General features: G+C 44.4%; 2 protein-coding genes across 6 annotated transcripts in view; one reads left to right on the forward strand and one right to left on the reverse strand.

Moving 5' to 3' along the window:
* The window catches only part of SPIDR (scaffold protein involved in DNA repair), a 478,698-nt gene extending 460,825 nt beyond the window's left edge, over nt 1-17,873 (forward strand). For all 5 annotated transcript variants that reach the window (XM_057307780.1, XM_057307781.1, XM_044390348.3 and 2 more), the window contains 4 exons: nt 10,275-10,368; nt 11,440-11,554; nt 11,833-11,886; nt 17,001-17,873. In XM_057307780.1, the coding sequence (XP_057163763.1) occupies nt 10,275-10,368; nt 11,440-11,554; nt 11,833-11,886; nt 17,001-17,156 (419 nt within the window). In that variant the 3' untranslated portion in view covers nt 17,157-17,873. The remainder of the gene's footprint in view (nt 1-10,274; nt 10,369-11,439; nt 11,555-11,832; nt 11,887-17,000) is intronic.
* CEBPD (CCAAT enhancer binding protein delta) lies at nt 10,613-19,944 on the reverse strand. Its single transcript, XM_057307783.1, has one exon. It carries the CDS (start codon nt 19,821-19,823, stop codon nt 19,002-19,004), a length of 822 nt encoding a protein of 273 aa, XP_057163766.1. The 5' UTR covers nt 19,824-19,944; the 3' UTR covers nt 10,613-19,001.
* Nucleotides 19,945-21,837: the final 1,893 nt, after the last annotated feature.

Raw genomic sequence — 21,837 nt, forward strand, 5'->3', positions numbered from 1 at the left:
AGAAACCTCATGTCCATTAGCAGTCACTGACCACTCTGTCCAGCCTGTGGCAACCACTAATCTAACCACTTTATGTCTCTATGGATTTCCTTCTTCTGGACAATTCATTTGAACAGAATCATATGTGTTCTTTTTGTTTTTGGCTGCCTTCATATAGCAGAACATTTTCAAAATTCAACCGGGTTATAATATTTATCAGCATTTTGTTCCTTTTTGTAACTTAATAGTCCATCACATGGATATACCAAGTTTTGTTTATCCATTCATCAGTTGATGTCTGTTTTTGATATTATGAATAATCTGGGTAGTATCAGTCCTCCAACTGTGTTTTTCAATACTGTCTTGACTATTCTAGGCGTTCTTTTTTCTTTCCATATAAACTTTAAAATTAATTTGTTGATATCCATAAAATAACTTGCTGGGATTTTGATTGGGATTGTGTTGAATCTGTAGATGAATTTAGGAAAAATTTATACCTTAACACTATTGAGTCTTTCTATTCCTGAACATGGATATCTATTTAGATTTGACTTCTTTCAGCAGAGTTTTTAAGAAGTTTTCTTCGTATATATCTTGTACATACTTTGTTACATTTGCAATTAAGTATTTTACTTGTTTTAGTGTTGATGTAAATGATGGTGTGTTGGGTTTTTTTTAATTAATTTATTTATTTTAGAGAGAGAGAGCATGAACAGGAGGGGCAGAAGGAGAGGGAGAGAATCTCAAGCAGACTCCACGCTGAGCACAGAGCCCCAAGTGGGGTTTGATCTCAGGACTCTGAGATCATGACCTGAGCCAGAACAAAGAGTTAGACACTTAACCAACTTAGCCACCCAGGCGCCCCAATGGTGTTGTGTTTTTAATTTCAAATTCCATTTGTTCATTGCAAGTATATGGGGAAACGGTTCCTATATATTAAAAAAAAAAAGCTTTTTTTATATTTTAATCTTGGAGTCTACATAGAAAACAGTGTCATCTGTGAACAAGGATGGTTTTTTCTTTCTTCCTAATTCATGTACTTTTATTTACTTTTCTTGTCTTATTTTATTAGCTAGTACTTTCAGTATAAAAGTGAATAGAAATAGTGTGAGGGAATTTCTTGCTCTATTCCTGATCTTAAGGGGAAAGCATCTATTCTCTCACCATTAAGTATGATGTTGGCTGTAGGGGTTTTGTTTATTTGTTTGTCATTCTTTCTGCTAAAGATAGTTTCTCTTCATTCCATATTTTTAAAGAAAACATGTTAGCTCTTCTACACTTCTTTTACTTTACACTTTCTACCTTTCTGCAGTTGTTTCTATACTTTATATCTGTAAGATTGATGATATTCTGTTCTATAACCATAATTAAGAGTGAACACTTTGTCTACAGATTTTCTTTTCTTTTTCTACAGTTTGACTTTCAGTGGTATTTTTATTATATAAAAATGAATATATATATATTTTTTCACTGAACACAGGAAACTAATATATCACACTTCTATTTTCTTTCTTGTGTGATTTCTCATTAATTTTATATTGACTTTTATTTTCCTTGCATTGTCTTCACTACATCCTTCCCCCCCCCCCCCCCCGCCCCAAATCTCAAAAAAAGTGACAAATCATTGGAGTGTTCCTTCTACAGCTCCCTCTATGGGAGGGATTCCCCATGATACCCTCCAAATCATTCTTGACTAGTTGCTTTTCTCTCAGCTATTGTCCTGGGACCCTCATATTAATCATTTAGATTTTTTTTTTTAAGATTTTATTATTTTTTTTATTTGATGCAGAGACAGCCAGTGAGAGAGACAGTCAGTGAAAGAGAGAGCCAGCGAGAGAGAGAGACAAGCAGGGGGAGTGGGAGAGGAAGAAGCAGGCTCCCAGCAGAAGAACCTGATGTGGGGCTCAATCCCAGAATGCCGGGATCACACCCTGAGCCGAAGGCAGACACTTAATGACTGAGCCACCCAGGCGCCCTAATCATTTAGATTTAATTAACTGTTTCCTACATAAGGCTTCTTTTTTTTTCTGCTATACATTTATTGTGTAAGCTTTATGACAAAAGTGTCACATAGAAATTGAAATTTTTAAAAAGAAAATGTAGAGTATTATTAATCATCTTATGTAAACTTGATTTTTTTGTGATACAAATTATATTGGATCTGCCTTATTCTTTCTTTCTTTTTTTTTTTATTATATTATGTTAGTCACCATACAGTACATCCCTGGTTTCTGATGTAAAGTTCAATGATTCATTAGTTGCGTATAACACTCAGTGCACCATGCAATACGTGCCCTCCTTACTACCCATCACCAGTCTATCCCATTCCCCCACCCCCCTCCCCTCTGAAGCCCTCAGTTTGTTTCTCAGAGTCCATAGTCTCTCATGCTTCATTCCCCCTTCTGATTACCCCCCCCCCTTTCTTTATCCCTTTCTAAGGCTTCTTTATTGGTTTATTCCACCTGTGGGTTTTTGTACATGTTCTTTACCAAATTGAGGAAGTCTTCTCTGTTCCTAGATTGCTGAAAGTTTTTATCATGACTGGATGTTGGATTTTGTCGAATTATTTTTATACATCTATTGATATGATCATATGTTTTTTTCTTTAGTCCATTAATATGATAGATTACATTAATTGAGTTTTTTTTAAATATTGAACCAGCCTTGTATCCCTGGAATAAATCCCACATCTGGTCATGTTACATTTTTTTAATATATAGTTGGATTAGATTTGCTAATATTTTGTAAAGAACTTTGCATCTCTGTTCTTGAGAGATGTTATTCTGTAGTTTTCTTTTCATGTAATGTCTTTATCTGGTTTTGTATTAGGGTAATGCCATCCTCATAGAATGAGTTTAGGAAGTATTCTTTATGCTTATATTTTCTGAAGAGATTGTAGAGGATTGGTATCATTTCTTCCTTAAATGTTTGGTAGAATTCACCAGTGAACACTTCCGAAGCCTGGTGCTTTCTGTTTTAGAAGATTATGAATTATTGACTCCATTTCTATAATAGATGTAAGCCTATTCAGATCATCTATTTCTTCTTGTGTGAGTTTTGATAGATTGTGTATTTCAAGGAATTGGTCCATTTCACATAATTTAGCAAATTTGGGGGCATAGAGTCATTCTTGACATTCTTTTATTGTCCTTTCAACTTCTATGGGATCAGTAATGATGGCCCTTCTTTCATTTCTGATAGAAATAATTTTTTTCTTCTTCTTTATTCTTGATTAGCCTAGCTGGAAGTTTATCAATTTTTATTGATCTTTTATTGACCAACTTTTGGGTTTTTTAAATTTCTATTGAATTCTTATTTTTAATTTTATTGATTTCTGTTCTAATTTTTGTTATTGCTTATATTCTCCTTGCTTTGGTTTTAATTTGCTTCTCTTTTCTTTTTTTCTAAGATGAAAACTTAGATTATTGATCTTAGATATCTTCTAGTATATGCATACAGTAGAATAAATTTCTCTCTAAGCATTTTTTATGTGTTTTTATTTTCATTTAGTTCAAAATATTTTAAAATTTCTCTTGATATTTATTCTTTGACCCATGTGTTACTTAGAAGTACATTATTTAATCTCCAATTATCTGGGAGTTTTTCAGCTATCTTTCTTTATTGACTTCTGTTTAATTTCATTATGGTCTAAGAGCATACTTAGTATGATTTCTGTATGATTTCTATAATTTTAAATGTATTTTATGCCCCACTTTGTGGTCTATCTTGATGGATGCTCCATGTGAGCTTGAGAAAAATGTTTGTTCTGCTGTCATTGGGTGGCATATTCTATAAATGCCAATTAGATCCAGTTGATTGATGGCGCTGTTTAGTTCAACTATGTCTTTATGATTTTCTGCCTTTGGATCTATCATTTATAGAAGGGTATTGATGTCTCAAAGAATAATAAATAAAATATAATGGTGGGTTTGTTTATTTCTCCTTGAAGTGCTATCATTTTGCTTCACATATTTTCACTCTGTTGTTAGGCACATACACATTAAGGATTGTTATATCTTCTTGGCAAATTGACCCCTTTATTATTATTTAATGCCCTTCTCTGTCTCTGATAATTTTCCTTGATCTGAAGTCTGCTCTGCTTGAAAGTAATGTAACTATTTTAACTTTCTCTTATTAGTGTTATCAGGGTATATCTTTTTTTTATAACTTTACTTTTAATCTTTATGTGTCTTTACAGTTGAAATGGATTTCTTGTAGACAACATAGAGTTAGCTCTTGTTTTCTTGTCCACTCTGATAGTCTCTCTTCATTTGTGTTTTTAGACCATTCACATTTGAAGTCAATACTCGTATATAATTGGATTAATATCTATCATCTTTATAATTGTTTTCCATTCATTGGTCTTGTTTCTTGTTTCATCTTCCACCTTTTCTGCCTTTTCTCGTTTTAACTGAGCATTTTATGATTCTATTTTCTCCTCTCTCTCAGCATATTAACACTTTTTTTAAACATTCTTTAGTACACTTCCAACCAATCAAGTACAGTTTCAAATAACACTCTCCTGCTCCAGGGGTAGTACAGGTATCTTATAAGGATATTCTCAGTTCCTCCCTCCCATTCCTTAGAACATTGCTGACATTCACTTCATTTATCCATAAGGTATAGTCAACTGAATACATTGTTGTTATTTTTATTTAAACAAACTATTATATTTTAGATTAATTTAGAATAACAAATGTAAAAGATTTTCTTTCACCTTCATTTATTCCTTCTCTAATGCTCTTTCTTTAGTTTATGTAGCTCCAGTTTCTGACCTATGTTATTTTCCTTCGCATGTCACCATTTCACTGTAGAGTTCCCTGTGGGTCTCTCTCTGAAGTTGTCCTGCAGGCCTCTGGGTGGGTCAGGTGGATATGTAAACACTGCTATCACAGTGCTGCCAGATCCTCTGATAAGAACCAGTTAACTAAGGATTAAGAGAAAACAAAACCCTAGCTGCAAAATAGCAAAGATTGGCCCAGCCTCCCATGCAGGAACACCCCAGACAAGGCAGAGGCTGGGGCACTGACCAGATCCCACTGACAGACAGAGAGGTACAGAGGCTCCCTGCCCTGCTCTCCAACCAGCTGTGGACTCACCCCATCTGACTCCATCAAAGTCATGCAGGGCTAGAGTCCTCACTACTTTGTGAAGTAACAGTAGTAGACAACCCTGTCTCAGCAACTCAGCCTTGCCCTACTCTGCCCGTCCCTGTCCCAGAAAGTCCAGTGATGGCTTGTCCAAAGATAGCCCCAAGCAGGCTCTTTCATCATCTGTAGGAAGTCAGTGCTGGGAGTTGGATAGCTCTCTGCAGCAGCTAAGTCAGCTGGGCATTGGTGTGGTGTGGACCTTGCAGAACACTGAGCATTTTCCCCAGGCAGGGCTTGAACAAACTCAGAGTACTGTGAGTCAGCCGCTCACTGAGAAATAACATCTGTCCATCTGCATGAGTGCTTCTAGGAAACAGAGCTTTGGTGAGGGGATGGTACTCACTGCTTCCCTCAGGTTGCCAGACCTTCTCATCTCATTGCCCAAACATCAGCATCCAGACTATGCAAAGACTTCTTCCCAGTTTATTTTTTTAGGATGACAAAGTTTTGCAGCATTGATTTTTATTTCTTTGTATTGCTCACCACTTCTTAATATACCCCTTGTTAGTGGGTGGTGGTCTTGCTCACCGCGTGGGCACGAACTCAGCAAGTGCACATTTGTACTGTCTCCCTGGGAAGGCGTGGCCAAGTCCTGTCTTCAAACCAGGCTTTGGCCTCTAACTAGAAGGAAACACTTCTGAGCCCCAACTTCTTTCTGTCAGAACAAAAAGGTTGGAGAGGAGGGTGTGGCGGAGAGTTAAAAGTCACTGAAGAAAATACCAGAGCATGAAGCTGCTATGTGCCCTACTAGAAAGGAGTCCCTGCACTTCCCAGGAAGGAGCGTTTGAAAGAACCTTTTTAAAAAGGTGTTTTAATAAATATGTGATATACCTTTCCCAAGCCTAGTTATAAGAGATTTCTGTAAATAAGATAAGGAAAGTAAAAGCTTTTAATAGCAGATTGCAGCCAAATGATGTGTGGTGTCAGAACCTTCAAACTCTTACTTTTTTTTTTCCTTCTGACGATCATATAAATGAATGTTCTAGATACTAAAAGTTCAATAGTACACTTCCCAGTCTTCCCTTGAAATTTAGTTAGAGTTACCAGAAGGTATTTCCAGTGGTGTGTAGACCCCAGATGAAATAAATTTCTTCAACTGCGTCTTGTTCCCTACTAGAAGGAAATTGCTTAATCCCATCTAATTGTAAATGCAGTTAACACCCAAAGATACCTTGGGATAAAAAGGAATTTAGGGGCGCCTGGGTGGCTCAGTCTTTAAGCATCTCAGGTCATGATTCCAGAGTCCTGGGATTGAGCTTCACATTGGGCTCCCTGCTCGGCGGGAAGCCTGCTTCTCCCTCTCCCACCTTGTGTTCCCTCTCTCGCTGTCTCTCTCTGTCAAATAAATAATAAAAATCTTTTTTTTAAAAAAAAGAAAGGAACTTCAGTTGGTAGGAGTCTTCTTTTTATTAATTCATGTAGCAGACACTTACTAAGTACTGCTGGGCACACACGCCCATGGAATGGGAGTCGCGCATCCTGCTTGGCCCTACTTATGCCTCTGCCTATTGTGAATTGGTCAACACTCCTTTCCGGCTGTATTATAACCCATTACTGACTTTGCTTTTCATCCCTTTGACTCAGTCTTGATTAGATTTGCAAGGACAATGAAATTAGCTGGGACAGCCTTTTCAAAATCAAGATCTATTATTTTCATTTTTAAAAAGTCATTCAAGTGGGCATTGCACGAATGCATTTTAGTAAATCAAGCCTACTTTGTTCTAACAATTGTTTTAGCCTCTACAGATAAATTTTTTCCCAATGCTTGTTCTAGTGGGGAATGAAATTTTTGCTCCAGGAGTGGGAAGGATGATTCTTCTATTTTTCTGGAAACTTAGGTCACATCTTACTTCTTTTCAAATGTCTAGTTTAACCACTTTTCAACAGGAATGGTCTGTGATTTGCCAGCATATCTAGATGATATCTATAATGCTTCACATTTCAACAAAGTAGACTATCTCAATCTCCTGTTTAAAATTCTTCACTGGCTTCTCATGTCTTCCAAGTCTACAATCCCCAGCAAAATCCTGGATGACTTGGGTCTCCTAACCTCACAGCCATGTCACCTACTTTCCTTCATGCCCCTTTGGCCTCCAGCCCTGCCTCAGGGTGCAGGGTCAGCCTGTGCCCCCCCACCCCACCTGCAGCCCCACTTCATGTCTCTTCTTTGGGGAAACCTTCCCTGACCTCAAGTAGCATAGAGAGCCTCTCTTCTCTACTTCCAGGGGCCTTTTCCATTTCTCAATTTAGCATTTATTTCATGATAATTTTTAATAGACTATTTTTAGAGCAGTTTTAAGTTTACAGGAAAGTTGAGCAGGAGGTACAGAGATTCCCCATACCCTACACATGTACTCCATCCCCCACTATCAACATCCTCCACCTGGGTGGTACATTTGTTATAGTTGATGAGCCTACATTATCACATAATAATCACCCAAAGTCCAGAGTTTACATTAGAGTTCACTCTTGGTGTTGTACATTCTATGGGTTTAGACAAATGTCTGACATGTATCCATCATTATGGTATCATACAGAATGGTTTCACTGACCTAAAAGTCCTCTGCTTCACCTATTCATCCCTCTGTCCCCCTTAACACCTCAACCACCGATCTTTTTACTGTCCGTATCTTTTTTTTTTTTTTCTGTCTTTATAGTTTTGCTTTTTCCAGAACGTCGTATAGGTGGAATCATGCAGTATATAGCTTTTTCAAAGTGGCTTCTTTCACTAAGCAATGTGCGTTAAGTTCTTTCCACGTCTTTTCATGGTTTGGTAGCTCATTTCTTTTCGGTGCTGAATAATATTCCATTGTCTGGAAGTACCACAGTTTATTTATCCATTCATCTACTAAAAGACAGCTTGGTTGCTTCCAAGTTGTGGCAATTAAGAATAAAGCTGCTATAAACAGCTTTATACAGGTGTTTGTGTGGACATAAGTTTTCAGCTCCTTTGGATAAATACCACCAAGTGCAATTGCTGGATCATATGGTATGACTATGTTTAGTTTTATAAGAAACTGCCAAAATGTCTTCCAAAGTAGCTATACCATTTTGCATTCCTACCAACCAGGAATGAGAGTTCCTGTTGCTCCACATTCTTACCAGTGTTCTGGATTTTGGCCATTCTAATAGGTATGGAGTGTTGTCTCGTTGTTGGGTGGTTTTTTTGTTTTTGTTTTTGTTTTTTGTTTGTTTTTTTACTTATTGTAGTTGACTCACAATGTTACATGAGTTTCAGGTGTACAACATAATGATTTGACAACTTTATTCATTATGTTATGCTCACTGCAAATGTAGCTACCATCTGTCATCATACAGCTCTACAGTTCCACTGACTATATTCTCTATTTTGTAGCTTCATCCTCATTACATTCATTCCATAACTGGAAGCGTATATCCCCCCAGTCCTTCCTCCTCTGGCAATTACCACTTTGTTCTCTGTATTTATGGTTTGTTTCTGCTTTTTGTTTATTTGTTTTGTTTTTTAGATTCCACATATGAGTGAAATCATATAGTATTTGTCTTTCTCTGACTTATTTCACTTAGCATAAAACCCTCTAGGCCCATCCATTTTGTTGCAAACGGCAAGATCGCATTCTTTTTTTTTTGGCTGAATAATATTTCATTGTATATATACATACCACATCTTTTTTATCCATTCCTCTATGCATGGACACTTGGGCTCTTAACATAATTTAGCTATTGTAAATAATGTTGCTATAAACACTGGGGTGGGTATATCTTTTCAAATTAGTGTTTTTGTTTTCTTTGGGTAAATATCTAGTAAGGGAATTACTAGATCACATGGAAGCTGTATTTTTAACTTTTTGAGGAGCCTCCATACTGTTTTCCACAGTGGCTGCACCAATTTACATCCCCACCAACAATGCACTAGGGTTCCTTTTTTCCACATCCTCACCAACACTTGTTTTCTCTCATCTTTTTGATTTTAGCCATCCTGACCGGGGAGGTGATATCTCACTGTGATTGTGATCTGTGTTTCCCTGATGCTGAGTGATGTTGAGCATCTGTTCATGTGTCTGTTGGCCATCCAAATGTCTTCTTTGGAAAAACGTCTATTCAGGTCCGCTGCCCATTTTTAGTTGCGTTGTTTGAATTTTTCTGGTGTTCTTGTTTTAATTTGCATTTCCCTAATCACATGATGTTCGACATCTTTCATATGCTTATTTGCCATCTGTATAGCACCTTTGCTGAGGCGTCTATGAAGGTCTTAGGCCCATCTTTTAATTGGGTTGTTTGTGTTGTGAGTTTTAAGAGTTCTTTGTATATTTTGGATAACAGTCGGTTATCAGATGTGTTTTTTGTGAATATTTTCTCCCATATTCATGCTGTTTTTCTCATTATTTGTTCATCTCGACCACACTATGGAGTTCACAAGAGTAGGGGCTGTAGCATTCATCGTTATATTTTTTGTGTATTTCTCTTTCCTTATCAAAGAAGTAGAAACTAAAATAAGGAATTTCATTATACCTATTAAGGAGGCAAATACTGAGGTGATGCTAGGATACAACTCAGTGAGGCTAGCACTCTGTAAATGGATGGTGAAAGTGTGAATCAGAAAGTCCTTGGGGAAACACTTTCTAAAAGGGTGTTTCTGTATCTCCAGTACTCATATTCTTGGCAGAGTGATTCTGCTTCCAGGAATCTGTCCTAAGGGAGGTGTATCAGTACAGGAAAGGCCTTATGTGGAAGGCTGTCCGCTGCCCCAGACCTGTATGTCCAATGTGGAGGGAACTGTGACACATCACCTGAATGGAATATCGATAAGACAGTCCCTACAACAGCCCTACAGCAACCTACAAAGTAGAATGAGACATTGCCCTGACAATTTGCTTATGATGATTTCAGTATGCATGCATCTGGAAAAAGAGACTAAAAAGACGAGGCAGAATGGAGATACTTGGTTGGGTAGTAATGTGGGCAAATTTTAAAACTTTTTATTGTAGTTTTGTTTGTGCAGTACGTGGAAATTATAAAAAGCTTGGGAACATTTATATGAACTCATAAGTGAGAAAAATAGTCTAAGGAATCTCTTGTTACCATCTATGTCTTAAGGGGCAAAGAGAAGTTGGGAGGGAAGACACTGCCTCTGGGACTCCAGCTTTTGCTTTCTATTGGGCCTAGGCACTGTGGTTGGTGTGGATGGCAGCACTGCTTTCTCATGGCCCACTTGTGACCTGTGTGGCAACGAGAGATTGGAACAGAGCCCAGGAGACAGGTAAGGGTGTAGGAGCTGGCCTGAAAGACCCCAGGGCGGCCACAGCCAGTCCTAGGGGTTCCACTGCCGCACTGTCTCGGGACAGCTTCCCGTGCTAAGGTCCAGGCATGAGCTCCCACTGGGAAAGCAAGTTCTTCGACTGGCAGGTGGGAGGCCATGGCACTTAGATGTGCTTACTTCTTTATAACATGGACTTTTGCTGGTCCTTTCAGTTGCTCCTGTCTTAAATGAGAAAAGAGGCAGGTTTTGTACTCAGCTCCTTTATTATCAGCTAGGAGAAAAAAGAAAAACTCAGAGCAAACCTGAATGAATAAGACAAACTTGGTAACTGTACAGCTTGTCTTTTGCAGGGGTGCAGACTTTTCCAGGGACCAGCGAACAGCTACATAAACAGACAGTCCTTCCCTGACCAGAGTATATCCTCCCTTGTGCTCTGGGAGCTGGGGCTGGTTATCAATGTAGTTCTGAGCCAGTTCCCCAGCCTCCCAGGGTAACTTTGTCACCCGACAGTCAGAAAGGGGCATGCTCATTACTTTTCTGCTTCTTAATAACTAAAGAACAAGTGTTTTCTTGATGCCTCCTGGGTTGGTGGTCTTATGTATAAACAAGTCATCACTGGATTGTTTTAGAGACAATAAGAGATTGTATCACGGGTTTACTTGGGAGCCGTAAGGAGCGTAGCTACTGGTGATTAGAAGTACGTTTTCCTGTTCAGGCAGCTGGGAAGCCCTGACTTCCCCTTACTGAGCACAGGGCCTCCACTTCGCTTCATGGGATGTTTGCGGTCATCCTCTCTGCCCAGCCTGAATGAGGCTTCCCTGGTTGAGTGTCCCTTCCGCCCCCTGGGGCGTCAGTTGCCCCTGTAGCCGTTAGCCGGAAGCTGACGCTGATCCCTCAGAACAGGCTGAGCTTCTTCAGGCCTATTTCAGGAACTTGGTTTCTGAGAGTAAATCTCCCTTTTCTATATCAGCGAACACTCGAGTTTAGAAAAAAAATGCCTGTCTACTGCTGGACTCTTCTGATTTGTGCCTTTTTCAAGTCTTACCTTCCCTGTGTGTTTCCAAACAACAGAGGCACCTTTTCCTGTGGGGACTGCTCCCGTGTGGTCACCTCTCCTCTTCTCAGAAGGCACCTGCAGGTGTTCCTGGACTGTCCCTCTCGACCCCAGTGCACAGTGAGGGTCAAGGTAGGAGCGGTGCGGGAGCCCATGTGCATCCAACTTCACCTCATGGAGTTGCTCCCGCACTAGCCAAGGGGGCAGCATCTGTTGTTCCTTCCCTGGGGAGGGGAGGGGACGGACACCCCCCCAGGAAAGCAGTCTTTCCACATCTGTGGCTCTGAGGTGAAAGCTGCTACAGAGATGAAGGTTGTTTAGGTTGAACATCCATCTCCACGCGTGGGCGTGGGCGTGGGCACTTGCCCCAGTCCTGGGAGTTTAATCAGCCTGCCCCACTGTTATTGCAGCTGTCCCAGACCAGTATTTCTTCACTCCTGAGGTTTGCTGCCTGCGAGGATGGGGTAAGTCCAGGGACATGCAGCCCAGGTGTGCACCCCTGTGTTCTTAAGCCCCGAGTCAGTGGATCATCTCCAGGTGAAGGTCCCTGTCCCAGGTACTTGCAATTACAACAAAGTGCCACAATATCATTGTGTGCGTGCTAAGTGTTTAGACTATACCAAGACATGGATAAGTCTTACTGCTGTCATTCCCTGACAAATACCTGTGTCTGTTCATGAGATCCTTTCCTTCTTGGAACTGAGGTGATTTCCTGACCAACCTTGCAGTAGATACATGAATATGCCCCCCTGGCTTTGATTATAGTTAGACCGGTGACATTTCAAGTCCGACTGCCGTGATTCATGTTAATAGAACAGAAATATCTGAGACACACACTCTGTGTTTTTTAATTGCTGAGTATTTCAGAATCTGAGTAACTGGAAACTTGACCATTATTTCTCAGAACTGTTTTGCCTTCCCTGAGAGTTACCATGGTGTGAGGCTTAGTAAAGTGGTGTGTTCCTCCAAGAAAACCACCACCTAAATATATATAACTTATGATCTAGAGACAGTTTCTTCCTTGTGAAATTTGGCCCTCATAAACAAGAGAGGTCTCTCCTTGAGACGCCAACTTTGCCTTGTCAAAACCATTTAAAAGCACCACAAGTGGCTTCAGGAATCACTGAACCCCAGAGAAGAGCACTGGGGATGACTGACCACTGGGGTGATGCCAGGGCACAGCCCCCAGGTCACAAAAGTTATCCATGGCCAGCGTTAGGGTCCACATCCAAGTAGCAGAGTTGGGCCAGCTGGGGAGGTTGTGGTGAGAAGGGGGCTGATCATCTACAGAACTTTCTGATAGGGGTCCTATGGTCAAATTTCAGCTCCGATTCCAGTCAGAATACAAGGCTGAATTTATCCATCCTGTGGAGCGTGAGGGGCTTCTGTCTCCGGTGGCTGCCAGCCTTTGCCCCCTGGGAGGGGCTGGCAGTATGAGGAGGCAGAACAGCCATTTGCATTCATTCCTCAAAACCATGGCTCTCAAAGTTTGGATTAAATCGGAACATGGGTAAAGCCATGAATAGGATCCTTGAGGATCACTGGTCTGATTATGGTTTCCAACCCCGATTTCAGGGTGGAGCTGTCTGTGGAGCTCTAAAAAGAGTTTCTGGCTGCCTCCCTGGAATAAAGCCCACCAGCCTGGGCATAGTTTCCTAAAGCAACTCCATGACACCCCCAGCCCAGCCCCAGACCTTTATCTAAAGGGCTGTTTCACATGTAGGGACTGATGTGTAGACCAGGCCGTAGGAGGATTTATGAGCTAGTATTCCCTGATTGTTTACAAGTAAAATGTAAGTAAATGACTCTAATGGACTAAGAACTGTGCTCACCACTTTTCTCACATGTTGCCTTATTTAATCTCTCCAGTATCTCAGTGGAGCAGAATCCACATTTTACCACTGAAGAAACAAGAGTGCAGGGCTTACAGTCACAGTCTTTGTTGGGTGCATTGTTATCCCCACAAGTGACCACCTAACAGAGTGGGGGGAGGTGACAGGGATCCTTGTGCATACGTTTCTATTCTTCCTGAAGTTTATATGTTTAATGTGTGACAAGACAGTGGTATCTGTTGGCTGATCCCTTGTCCCCTCATCTCTCAGTCTTTGAGGTAGGGGAGGAGGAAGAAAGAAGGGCATGATGTTGGGTAAGGCTTATGAATTGGAGGGGGCTTTAAACAAGTGCTCCAGATGGCAGATCCAAGTTATCAGGGAAGATATTTCCATGGAAAAGGTTGGGGAAGTGTTGGGGAAAACTCCTGCTTAAGGAGAACACATAGGAAATGAACCAAAACCCACAACCTAAACAAACAAAACCCAACAGCACTTGGGATGGTGCATAGCTCCCTGGAGTCCCACACAGCACAGAGGTGCTCTGTCTGCCCTGAAGTTCCTCAGGTGGCCTTGGCTGGGTCCTACCAGACTCAGGCCTGATCTCCCACTGGTTTCTCGCAGGCTCCCCAGGAGAGCAGCCTGGTGCTTCTTCTAGGAAGCTTCCAGCCGTGGGCTGCCCTTGACTACCCTACCTCCCTGTGGGGACCCAGAGACCAGGAGGAGGCCCTGGCAGAAATCCTGCCTCTACATTTGATTTCCTTCTGACTGAGGCTGACTTGTACCTCTTGCACATTACACTTCTTAACTACGGAGTGCCTGTAGGCAAAACCCTATTTATAAAGTGCTTAAGAGGGCGTGTGTACAACCCTCTGTGTGTGTGTGTGTGTGTGTGTGTATCTTAGTGTAGACGGGTTTGCCCATGGGTGTGCTTGAGTGTGTGTATACACCTGTGTGTGCTCATGTGTACGTGAGGGTGCCTGAGTGTGTGCCTGTGGGTGAGGGGCACAGGGTGGCAACGGCCTCAGGTACCACCTTTCTGGGTGCTGTGTTATCGGAGCTGACACCCGTCGAATTAGGGTAAATTGCAAGCCTGGAGGGCCAGAAGCTCATCCCCTGTCCTCCAGCTTTACTCACAGTGGGTAGTTAGGGCTTTACAGATGTACGGATCGGATGACCTGCAAGAAGCTGATAGAAGATGGGTACAAGAAGGACCTCTGTGTAGACGTGAGCATGAGTTTTCCAGTATGGATTCTGTCAGTTTTCGGGATGAGAATGCACATTGGCCAAAATCCAAAGAATCAAATGAGGCTTTCCACGAGAACTCTATTCCCAGGAACAGATGTACTGTTTCTGGCTAGGACGCATGAGTGTTAAGTTTTAAGCCTCAACTTTAATGTGTTCAAGCTACAAATGTGAAAACAATGGAGTTTGCTGCCGTTGTACATGTCAGTTCTCAAAGGTCACATTATAGCAATATGAAATTTGAGTTGGTTTCCTTACTTTCAGAAAAAGAAAAGTTGAAGGAAAATAGTGTGTGCTTTTCAAAAATAGAGACGTGTTTTACACATATGCACATTCATTACATTCATATGAACAGTGTGTTTGCATTTGCTGGTGTGATTGTTTGTTTAATCTCTCCAAACTAATTCCCCCCAAAATACATTTATCATTTGATCTCCATTTATAAGTAATGTAGTTATTATTGACTATGATATACTTATTATAAACTATAGCTGCAAAACCTGACATTGTAAAAAGAAATGATCTGTTGCTGACTTATTTTTTTCAAGTTAGAATTCTGTACTTTTACCCCAAGTGACTATAGGAGTGCCTGGGCCTTCTACTTCCCCAGACACAAAGGTACAAGGCTAGTTAAAGTGGGAAGAGACAGCAAAGGAGTATCCAGCTGGCCTACCTCAGTCCTCCCAGACCTGGACAACAACCGCTCCCTCTGCATGGCCCTGTGCGCTCCTTCTGCACCAGCACCCCTGTGGCTGTCTGGTTTTCTGCCGTCTCTTCATGGTTCATAGCAAGCCCTTGATGAATGACCAAGGCAGTGGGCCATGAACCTGACATCAGTGTCACAGGTGAACTAAGCGGAGGAAGGCCTCAGCCATGGTTGTCCGGTCAGAGACTTTAGTTCCATCTCTTCACCTGTCTTGATTACAACTCCTACTCCCCCATCCCTCTGTTGACCTTACTCTAATTTTTTTACTAAAGAAGCCTAAACTCTACAAACCATATTGAATACACTAGGTGTTTCACACCATGCCTGACTTAAAAGACAGGAAAGCAAAATGATCACAGTGGTTTGGCGTTAGAGCACTGCTCACATCCCAGATTGAACCTGATATGTATTGCTTCAGAACAAACTATCTCAAAGCTTAGTGGCCTTCACACTTACTCTGCACATAGACCAGCAATTTGGATAGGGCTCTTCCAGAACAACTCATCTCTGCTCCACAGGACATCAGCTGGTACCCCAAAGGCTGGGCTGTTGTCACAGAATGCCCTTCAGTCCCTGGCCGGCTGTTGTACTCCTGTTGCCTGGGACCTTCCTGGGCTCTGGCCAGATGCCACACAGTCTGGATTCCCTCAGGGCGTGTGTCTGGATCCCGAGAGAGGTAGGCAGAGGCTGGGCACCTTCCTGAGTAAGCCGGGGACACCACTCAATGTCCCTTCCACCACACTCTTCTTAAGAAGCAGTCGCTGAGCCCAGCCCAGGATCCAGGGTGACGGCAGTGAGGTGCCCACCTTTGATCGGAGGGCACCAAGGAGCTAAAGAGATAACTTTGGCTACGTTGTTGGAGCCCTCCAGCCTCAATCTCCTTTGCCAAGACACATTAATGATGGAACGTGTGAGCTAAAACATACTGAACCAAGCTACTGTAGAGATGTGTTAAGCGTCTTGCACAGAGGAGTGAGATACCCCAGTTAGTACTCTGCAAGTGGCAGCAAAGGAGTCTCTGAAAGAACACATTACCCTCTAGGGCTTCTGTCTCTGGTAAGGCCACAGATTTGATTTATCCCAATGCTTTTGAGCTGCTCTTTATTTTCAGCCCCATCCCCACCCCAGGAAGAAAATGTTCTGAGGTTTGAGACCACCAAGGCCCTGCCATACCTTCCTAGCCTAGTCATCTGGTACCCCTGCTGTCCAGTGCCCTGAGTTCTCATCTAGAGATAAAACCTGCTCAAGATTAACCAATCACCATAAAATACTCATCAAACAGTGTGAAGGAAAAGCTTTTTACAACATAGACATTTTTGGCTCAGTGTTACTCTAGAAGAAATGGGATCCTATTGAGGAGGGAAGTTTGGGGCAAAGTACCAGGAAATCCTTTGACCAGAAGTGTTGCTAGATTGGGGAAGTGTCCCAAAGGAAGTGGGAGACAGCTGCAAGCATGATGCATGCCCAGCCCCCAGCCTTTCTGCTAGAGAACAGGACATGTCCCTCTGTATGTCCGTCCCCAGTTCCTCTCATAGGACAGCCAGCTGGGACATGCTTTTTGCATCCACTAACAGACAGCAGAAAAAAGGAGTTCCTTCATTTGCCATAATAAATAGAGCTTTTTATCAAGCGCTTAATTTTTTCCCTCCTTACCCGTGTTGCTCTTACCATTTGAAAAGTAGAAGGTTACAGACTGAGGCAAGGACCTTCTGCTCTGCTCTTTGGTGTTCTGTGTTGGGAACAGAATGTCCGGGGCTAACTCTATTTGCTTTAACCAGCATGCCTTCTATCACTGCAGAGTTATGAAGTGAAGAGTGTCCTCGGAAAGGAGGTGGGGTTGTTGAATTGTTTTGTCCAGTCTGTAACCACCCACCCAGCTAGCTGCGTTGGATTGGAGGAAATTGAGCTGCTGAGTGCAGGAAGAGCCTCTTCCGAACAATGCCGGTTGCCATAGGATCTGTGAACTTTGCGATGCAGTCACAATGGTGGTGGAGGTGGTGGTGGCTCGGGGTAGTTATTTGTTAACTCTGGGCAGAGCAAATGTATTGTATGATCTTGAAATGGAACTTAGATTTTTCTGGGGCAAATGTTAGTAAGATGATTTTGTAAACTAAACATCAAAATACTTTTTTCTAGTTCTATTTTTACCTTTTTGCAAATTTAGGAACGTTATTAAAACTTAAGTAAGCCTAAGGTCTTCATTTTGTATTTCATCTTAGGCAATAATATTAAAACAGCAAGAAAAAAATTTTGTTCACTTGTAATTTTTAAGTTTAATTTTACCATTCAACATGCCTTTCTTGGTAGTTTAGTTATTTAACACTGTCCCAAAGAGTACCCTGCAAAGCTGAAACATGTGTCCTAAGTTGTAGTATTACTGTTCTACTGCACAATATGTGTCCAACTTAAGCATTTTGGGAAAATGTTCTGGGGAACTGTGTCAGAGGTAAAACTGTTACCCGTAAAGTATAGATAAGTTACCTGGTGTGATTATTGCTATACTGCACAGAGGTATTGATGGCTCACTGTAGATAGGCCTGTGTAATCCTGCTGGGTACTGTGCACAGAAAGCCACGATTACAGACTCAAGAGAAGTGGTTGGTTATCTTGCTTTGTTGGCAGAGATTTAAATTAACATAAAATGATGAATAAATTATCTTTAGACAATAAAGATTTTTGTCTCCTTCCTTCTAAAAATATAATCATGGCAGGCCACGGTTAATTACATAATATGCTCTAGCAGCGCAGAGCAAGAAAGGGCGCCTAGTACCCACTTGGGCTGGGAGAGAGGCAAACGGCTTTATGTGTCCTGATTAACCTTTGAAACGTTACAGTGACTGTCAAGATAGTCAGTTTTGAGTAGTTTTGACCGTCCTTTGCGTCTACTACAGGGCTGTTTCTTGTTTATCCCCACTTGAAAAATGTATTCGAAGCAGTACGTAAGACTGAAGAAAGTGAAAGCAAAGTCCCATGAAAGCCAAAGATGAGTCAGACGTTTCTCGGATAATCGGAGCCCTCCACTACCCCCTCACCCCTCGCGCAGCCTCTCAGCTCTTCTTCACAGACCCCGTAAAGCCGCTGCAGGGCCGGGAGGCCAGCCGGCCCCTTCTCCAGGCCCGGCTCCTTCTTTGGGAGCACCTTCCACCAGAAAGCTGCTAGCCGGACATGAGCTTAGCCGCGCTTCGCCGATCTTAGGCAAGTATACAACATTTGGAGGTACGCCATGGCTGGTTTCAAAAGCAAAGCAGACCCCCTCTTTTAAGGAACTTGGTTCTCCCTCACGGACACACCTGGGTCCCGCCGCCTCCCCGGGGCCTTGCTGCGTGTCTGGCACTGGAATGTGCCCTCCCCGGCGAGGTTCTGGGGTTACCAGCGTTCAGGAGTCACCGTGAATACAGGAATCGGGGTGGTTTTAAATGCTGCTTTATTCTTACAAATACTGTAAAAATTAATATAAAAAAGTGAGCATGCTCAGTCCTTTCCTCTTATCTACAATACAAAGGGTTTGTCTGGAAAGTCTTTTTTCTTACAAATGTACCTTAGCTGCATCGATAGGAGTAAGATGTAGAAAAGCTACCATTATAAAAATAATTTAAGGGAAAATAAACATGTATAGCTTCTCTCGAAGTTCAGTGGTGTTAAGTCCAGGCTGTAGGTTCCTTCCTTCGCGCGTCCCAAAGAAACTGCAGCCGGCGCCTAGCGGCTCTCGCGGCGTCCGGGCGGGGCGCGCTCCGCTCCCCGGCCGGTCGGGTCTGAGGTATCGGTCGTTGGTGAGTCTCTCCCGCCCCCGGGGCGCGCGTTACCGGCAGTCGGCGGCTCCGGCGGCCGGCAGGAAGGGCGGGCTGGGCAGCTGTTTGAAGAACTGCCGGAGGCCGGCCAGGTCCCGCGTAAGCTGCTCCACACGCTGGTGCAGCTTCTCGTTTTCGGCCGACAGCTCCACCAGCTTCTGCTGCATCTCCTGGTTGCGCCGCTTGGCCTTGTCGCGGCTCTTGCGCACCGCAATGTTGTTGCGCTCGCGCCGCTGCCGGTACTCCGGGCTGCCGCGGTCCGGGCCCCTCTTCCCCGCACTCTTCTCCCGGGCCGGGCCAGGAGCAGGGCTCGGCCCGGGGCTGCAGCGCGGCGGCTCGGGCGACGTGGGTGGTGTGGGCTGTGCGGTCGCCGCCAGGCTCACCACGGTCTGCGCGCACGCGGCCACCTGCGCAGGCAGCAGCGAGCCGGGCGCGTCGCCGTCTCCCCAATCGGGCTCGCGCTTGAGCGGACGCGGGCCGGCTGTGCCCGGGCCGTGGGCACGCGCGAGGCCGCCGGGCAGCAGCTCCAGGGCGCCCGCACCGGCGCCTGCCGCGCCAGCCTTGTGGTTGCTGTTGAAGAGGTCGGCGAAGAGCTCGTCGTGGCACAGCTCCAGGGTGGGCACGGCGGCCATGGAGTCGATGTAGGCGCTGAAGTCGATGGCGCTCTCGTCGTCGTACATGGCAGGGGCAGCGGCGCCTGGCTCGGACAGGCTCCCCGCCTCGCTCCCGCGGCCCGGCTTGCCCACCCGGCCCGGCTCGTAAAAGGGTGCGGGCTCTGCCGGCCAGGGCGCGCCGCGCGCCGGGCCGTCCAGGCTAAAGAGCGCGGCGCTCATGGCGGCGTCAGGCCGGGCTCCTCGTCCGAGCGCGGCTGTCACCTCGCTGGGCCGGCCCCGCCGCCTTTTCTAGCCCGAGCTGACGCGCACGCCCCGCCCCGGCTCCAGAACCGCGGGGGCGCCCCGGGGCCGCGGGGAGGGGGGCTGCGGGTGGCAGCGTCCAGGGAGCCCCCGCCCCGCCCCGAGCACCCGGCCCGGCCCGGGAGCCGCCCCCGAACCTCCCCGCGGCCCCCGTCCCCGCACCTCCGGCCCGCGCGGGAGGGGAAGGGGCGCTGCTTCCTCCCCGCCCCCCGGCCCGGCCCCTGCGCCTCTGCTGGGAATGACCCTCCCTCTGCCCGCACTCCGGCTCCTTCTCTCCTTCCTGTTTGTCGGGTTTGGAGCCTCTTCACTCTCGCAGCAGGCAGTGAAATCAAAACCGGGACTTGGCTGCGGCGCGCGCGTCCCGGGCCGGTTCCCATCGTCAGAGGAGCTCAAGCTGGGGGAGGGCGGCTTCGGCGCTGAGGACAGAGCCTGGGGACGTTCTCCAGCCACAGCTCCCGTCCTGGGGACCCTGGTCCGCCTGCGGGGCGGCGGGGAGGGCGCCCTGGGGGGCTGCTTCGCGCGTTTCCGGGAATTCGGGGCCCGATTTGTCCCTTCGCATTGGGGGCGAAGGCCTTGGGGGTCAAGGCTCCGCCTCGCGGCTGGAGCGTCCAGGCCGCAGGGGCTGCGGAGCGCAGCAAATGGAAGAGGAGTCCCGAGGCATGTCTGAGCCGCGGGCCGCCCCAAATACGACGAGCGCCAGCGCGCCCAGCCCCGACCAGGCCCGACGGCCGGCTCGAATCCCGCAGAGCAGCGCGAACCCGAGGCCCCGCGCTCCCCGCGGGCTGACGTCCCTTCCAGCCCTTCTAAAGCAGTGAGGTCTCCAGTTCTGTTTTTAGTTCCGGGAACTTTTTCTCTGCTCAGTATTCCGGAGAAGTCCTTTTGAATCTAAAGCATTTGGGTCTTTAGGAGAAAGAGATTTGTACTTGCAGCTCTGATAGACTATTAACTTGCTAGCTCTTCATACTGTAAAGTGCATGAAAGCACAGTATAGATTGATTTTGTTCATTAAGTTTCCTGAAATTTGGGGCATTTCTGGTCAACTCCATTTATTAAATCACAGTCCCTATTCAAACATGGCCTCCATCTCAAATCTATGCCTAGCTTCGGCTTCTCACTCACCAGATTTTGTGTCCAAACACCTAATGCTCCACAAATTTTACCGGAGTTTCTGCAGTCAATTCCAGAGGTATTTTGTAATAATGTGCTATGGATATTTTATAGGTTTCCTACAAGGACAAACCTGTTGCTTTAGAATGACTTGGAGAGGGCACACAGTGTTGATGTTATACTATTGATTAATTTCCTATGAAGAGTAAAACCGAGTGACACATGTAGTGTGGGCTCATGCATGCCCAGACAAATTTCTTAGTTCTTACGTATTTAGGAACCCATAGAAACACTACTGAAGCCCTCTCCAATTAGAGGATGTAAAATAAATATACAGAGGAACCATATTCTCAAAAATAATTCAGTGAGATTAGTACATTCAGATATCAGATTAGGATTGAGTTTGAAAGACATGCTAGGCCAACATTTTTAAAATGTACTATGCACTAATTAGTAATCACTTTTAGATTTCAATATTTTCTTTTTCCAGAAGGAGTTAGAGGGAGAGGTCATAGACCAGCGAAGTATGGATTTGTTGTGACATTTTAAGGCAAATTGTTTTTTGTTTTTTTTAATTTGTTTGACAGAGAGAGACAGTGTGAGAGGGAACACAAGCAAGGGGAGTGGGAGAGGGAGAAGCAGGCTTCCTGCAGAGCAGGGAGCCTGACACAGGGCTCTCTATCCCAGGACCCTGGGATCATGACCTGAGCCCAAGGCAGATGCTTAACGACTGAGCCAACCAGGCGCCCCAAGGGCAAATTAGTTTTTTTAAAAATAATAAGTTTTTTTTTTTTGACGGTAGTTCATAGTCCTTTCTTGAAATCTC

The sequence above is a fragment of the Ursus arctos genome, unplaced genomic scaffold (genome assembly GCF_023065955.2).
Source record: "Ursus arctos isolate Adak ecotype North America unplaced genomic scaffold, UrsArc2.0 scaffold_6, whole genome shotgun sequence".
Taxonomy (NCBI): domain Eukaryota; kingdom Metazoa; phylum Chordata; class Mammalia; order Carnivora; family Ursidae; genus Ursus; species Ursus arctos.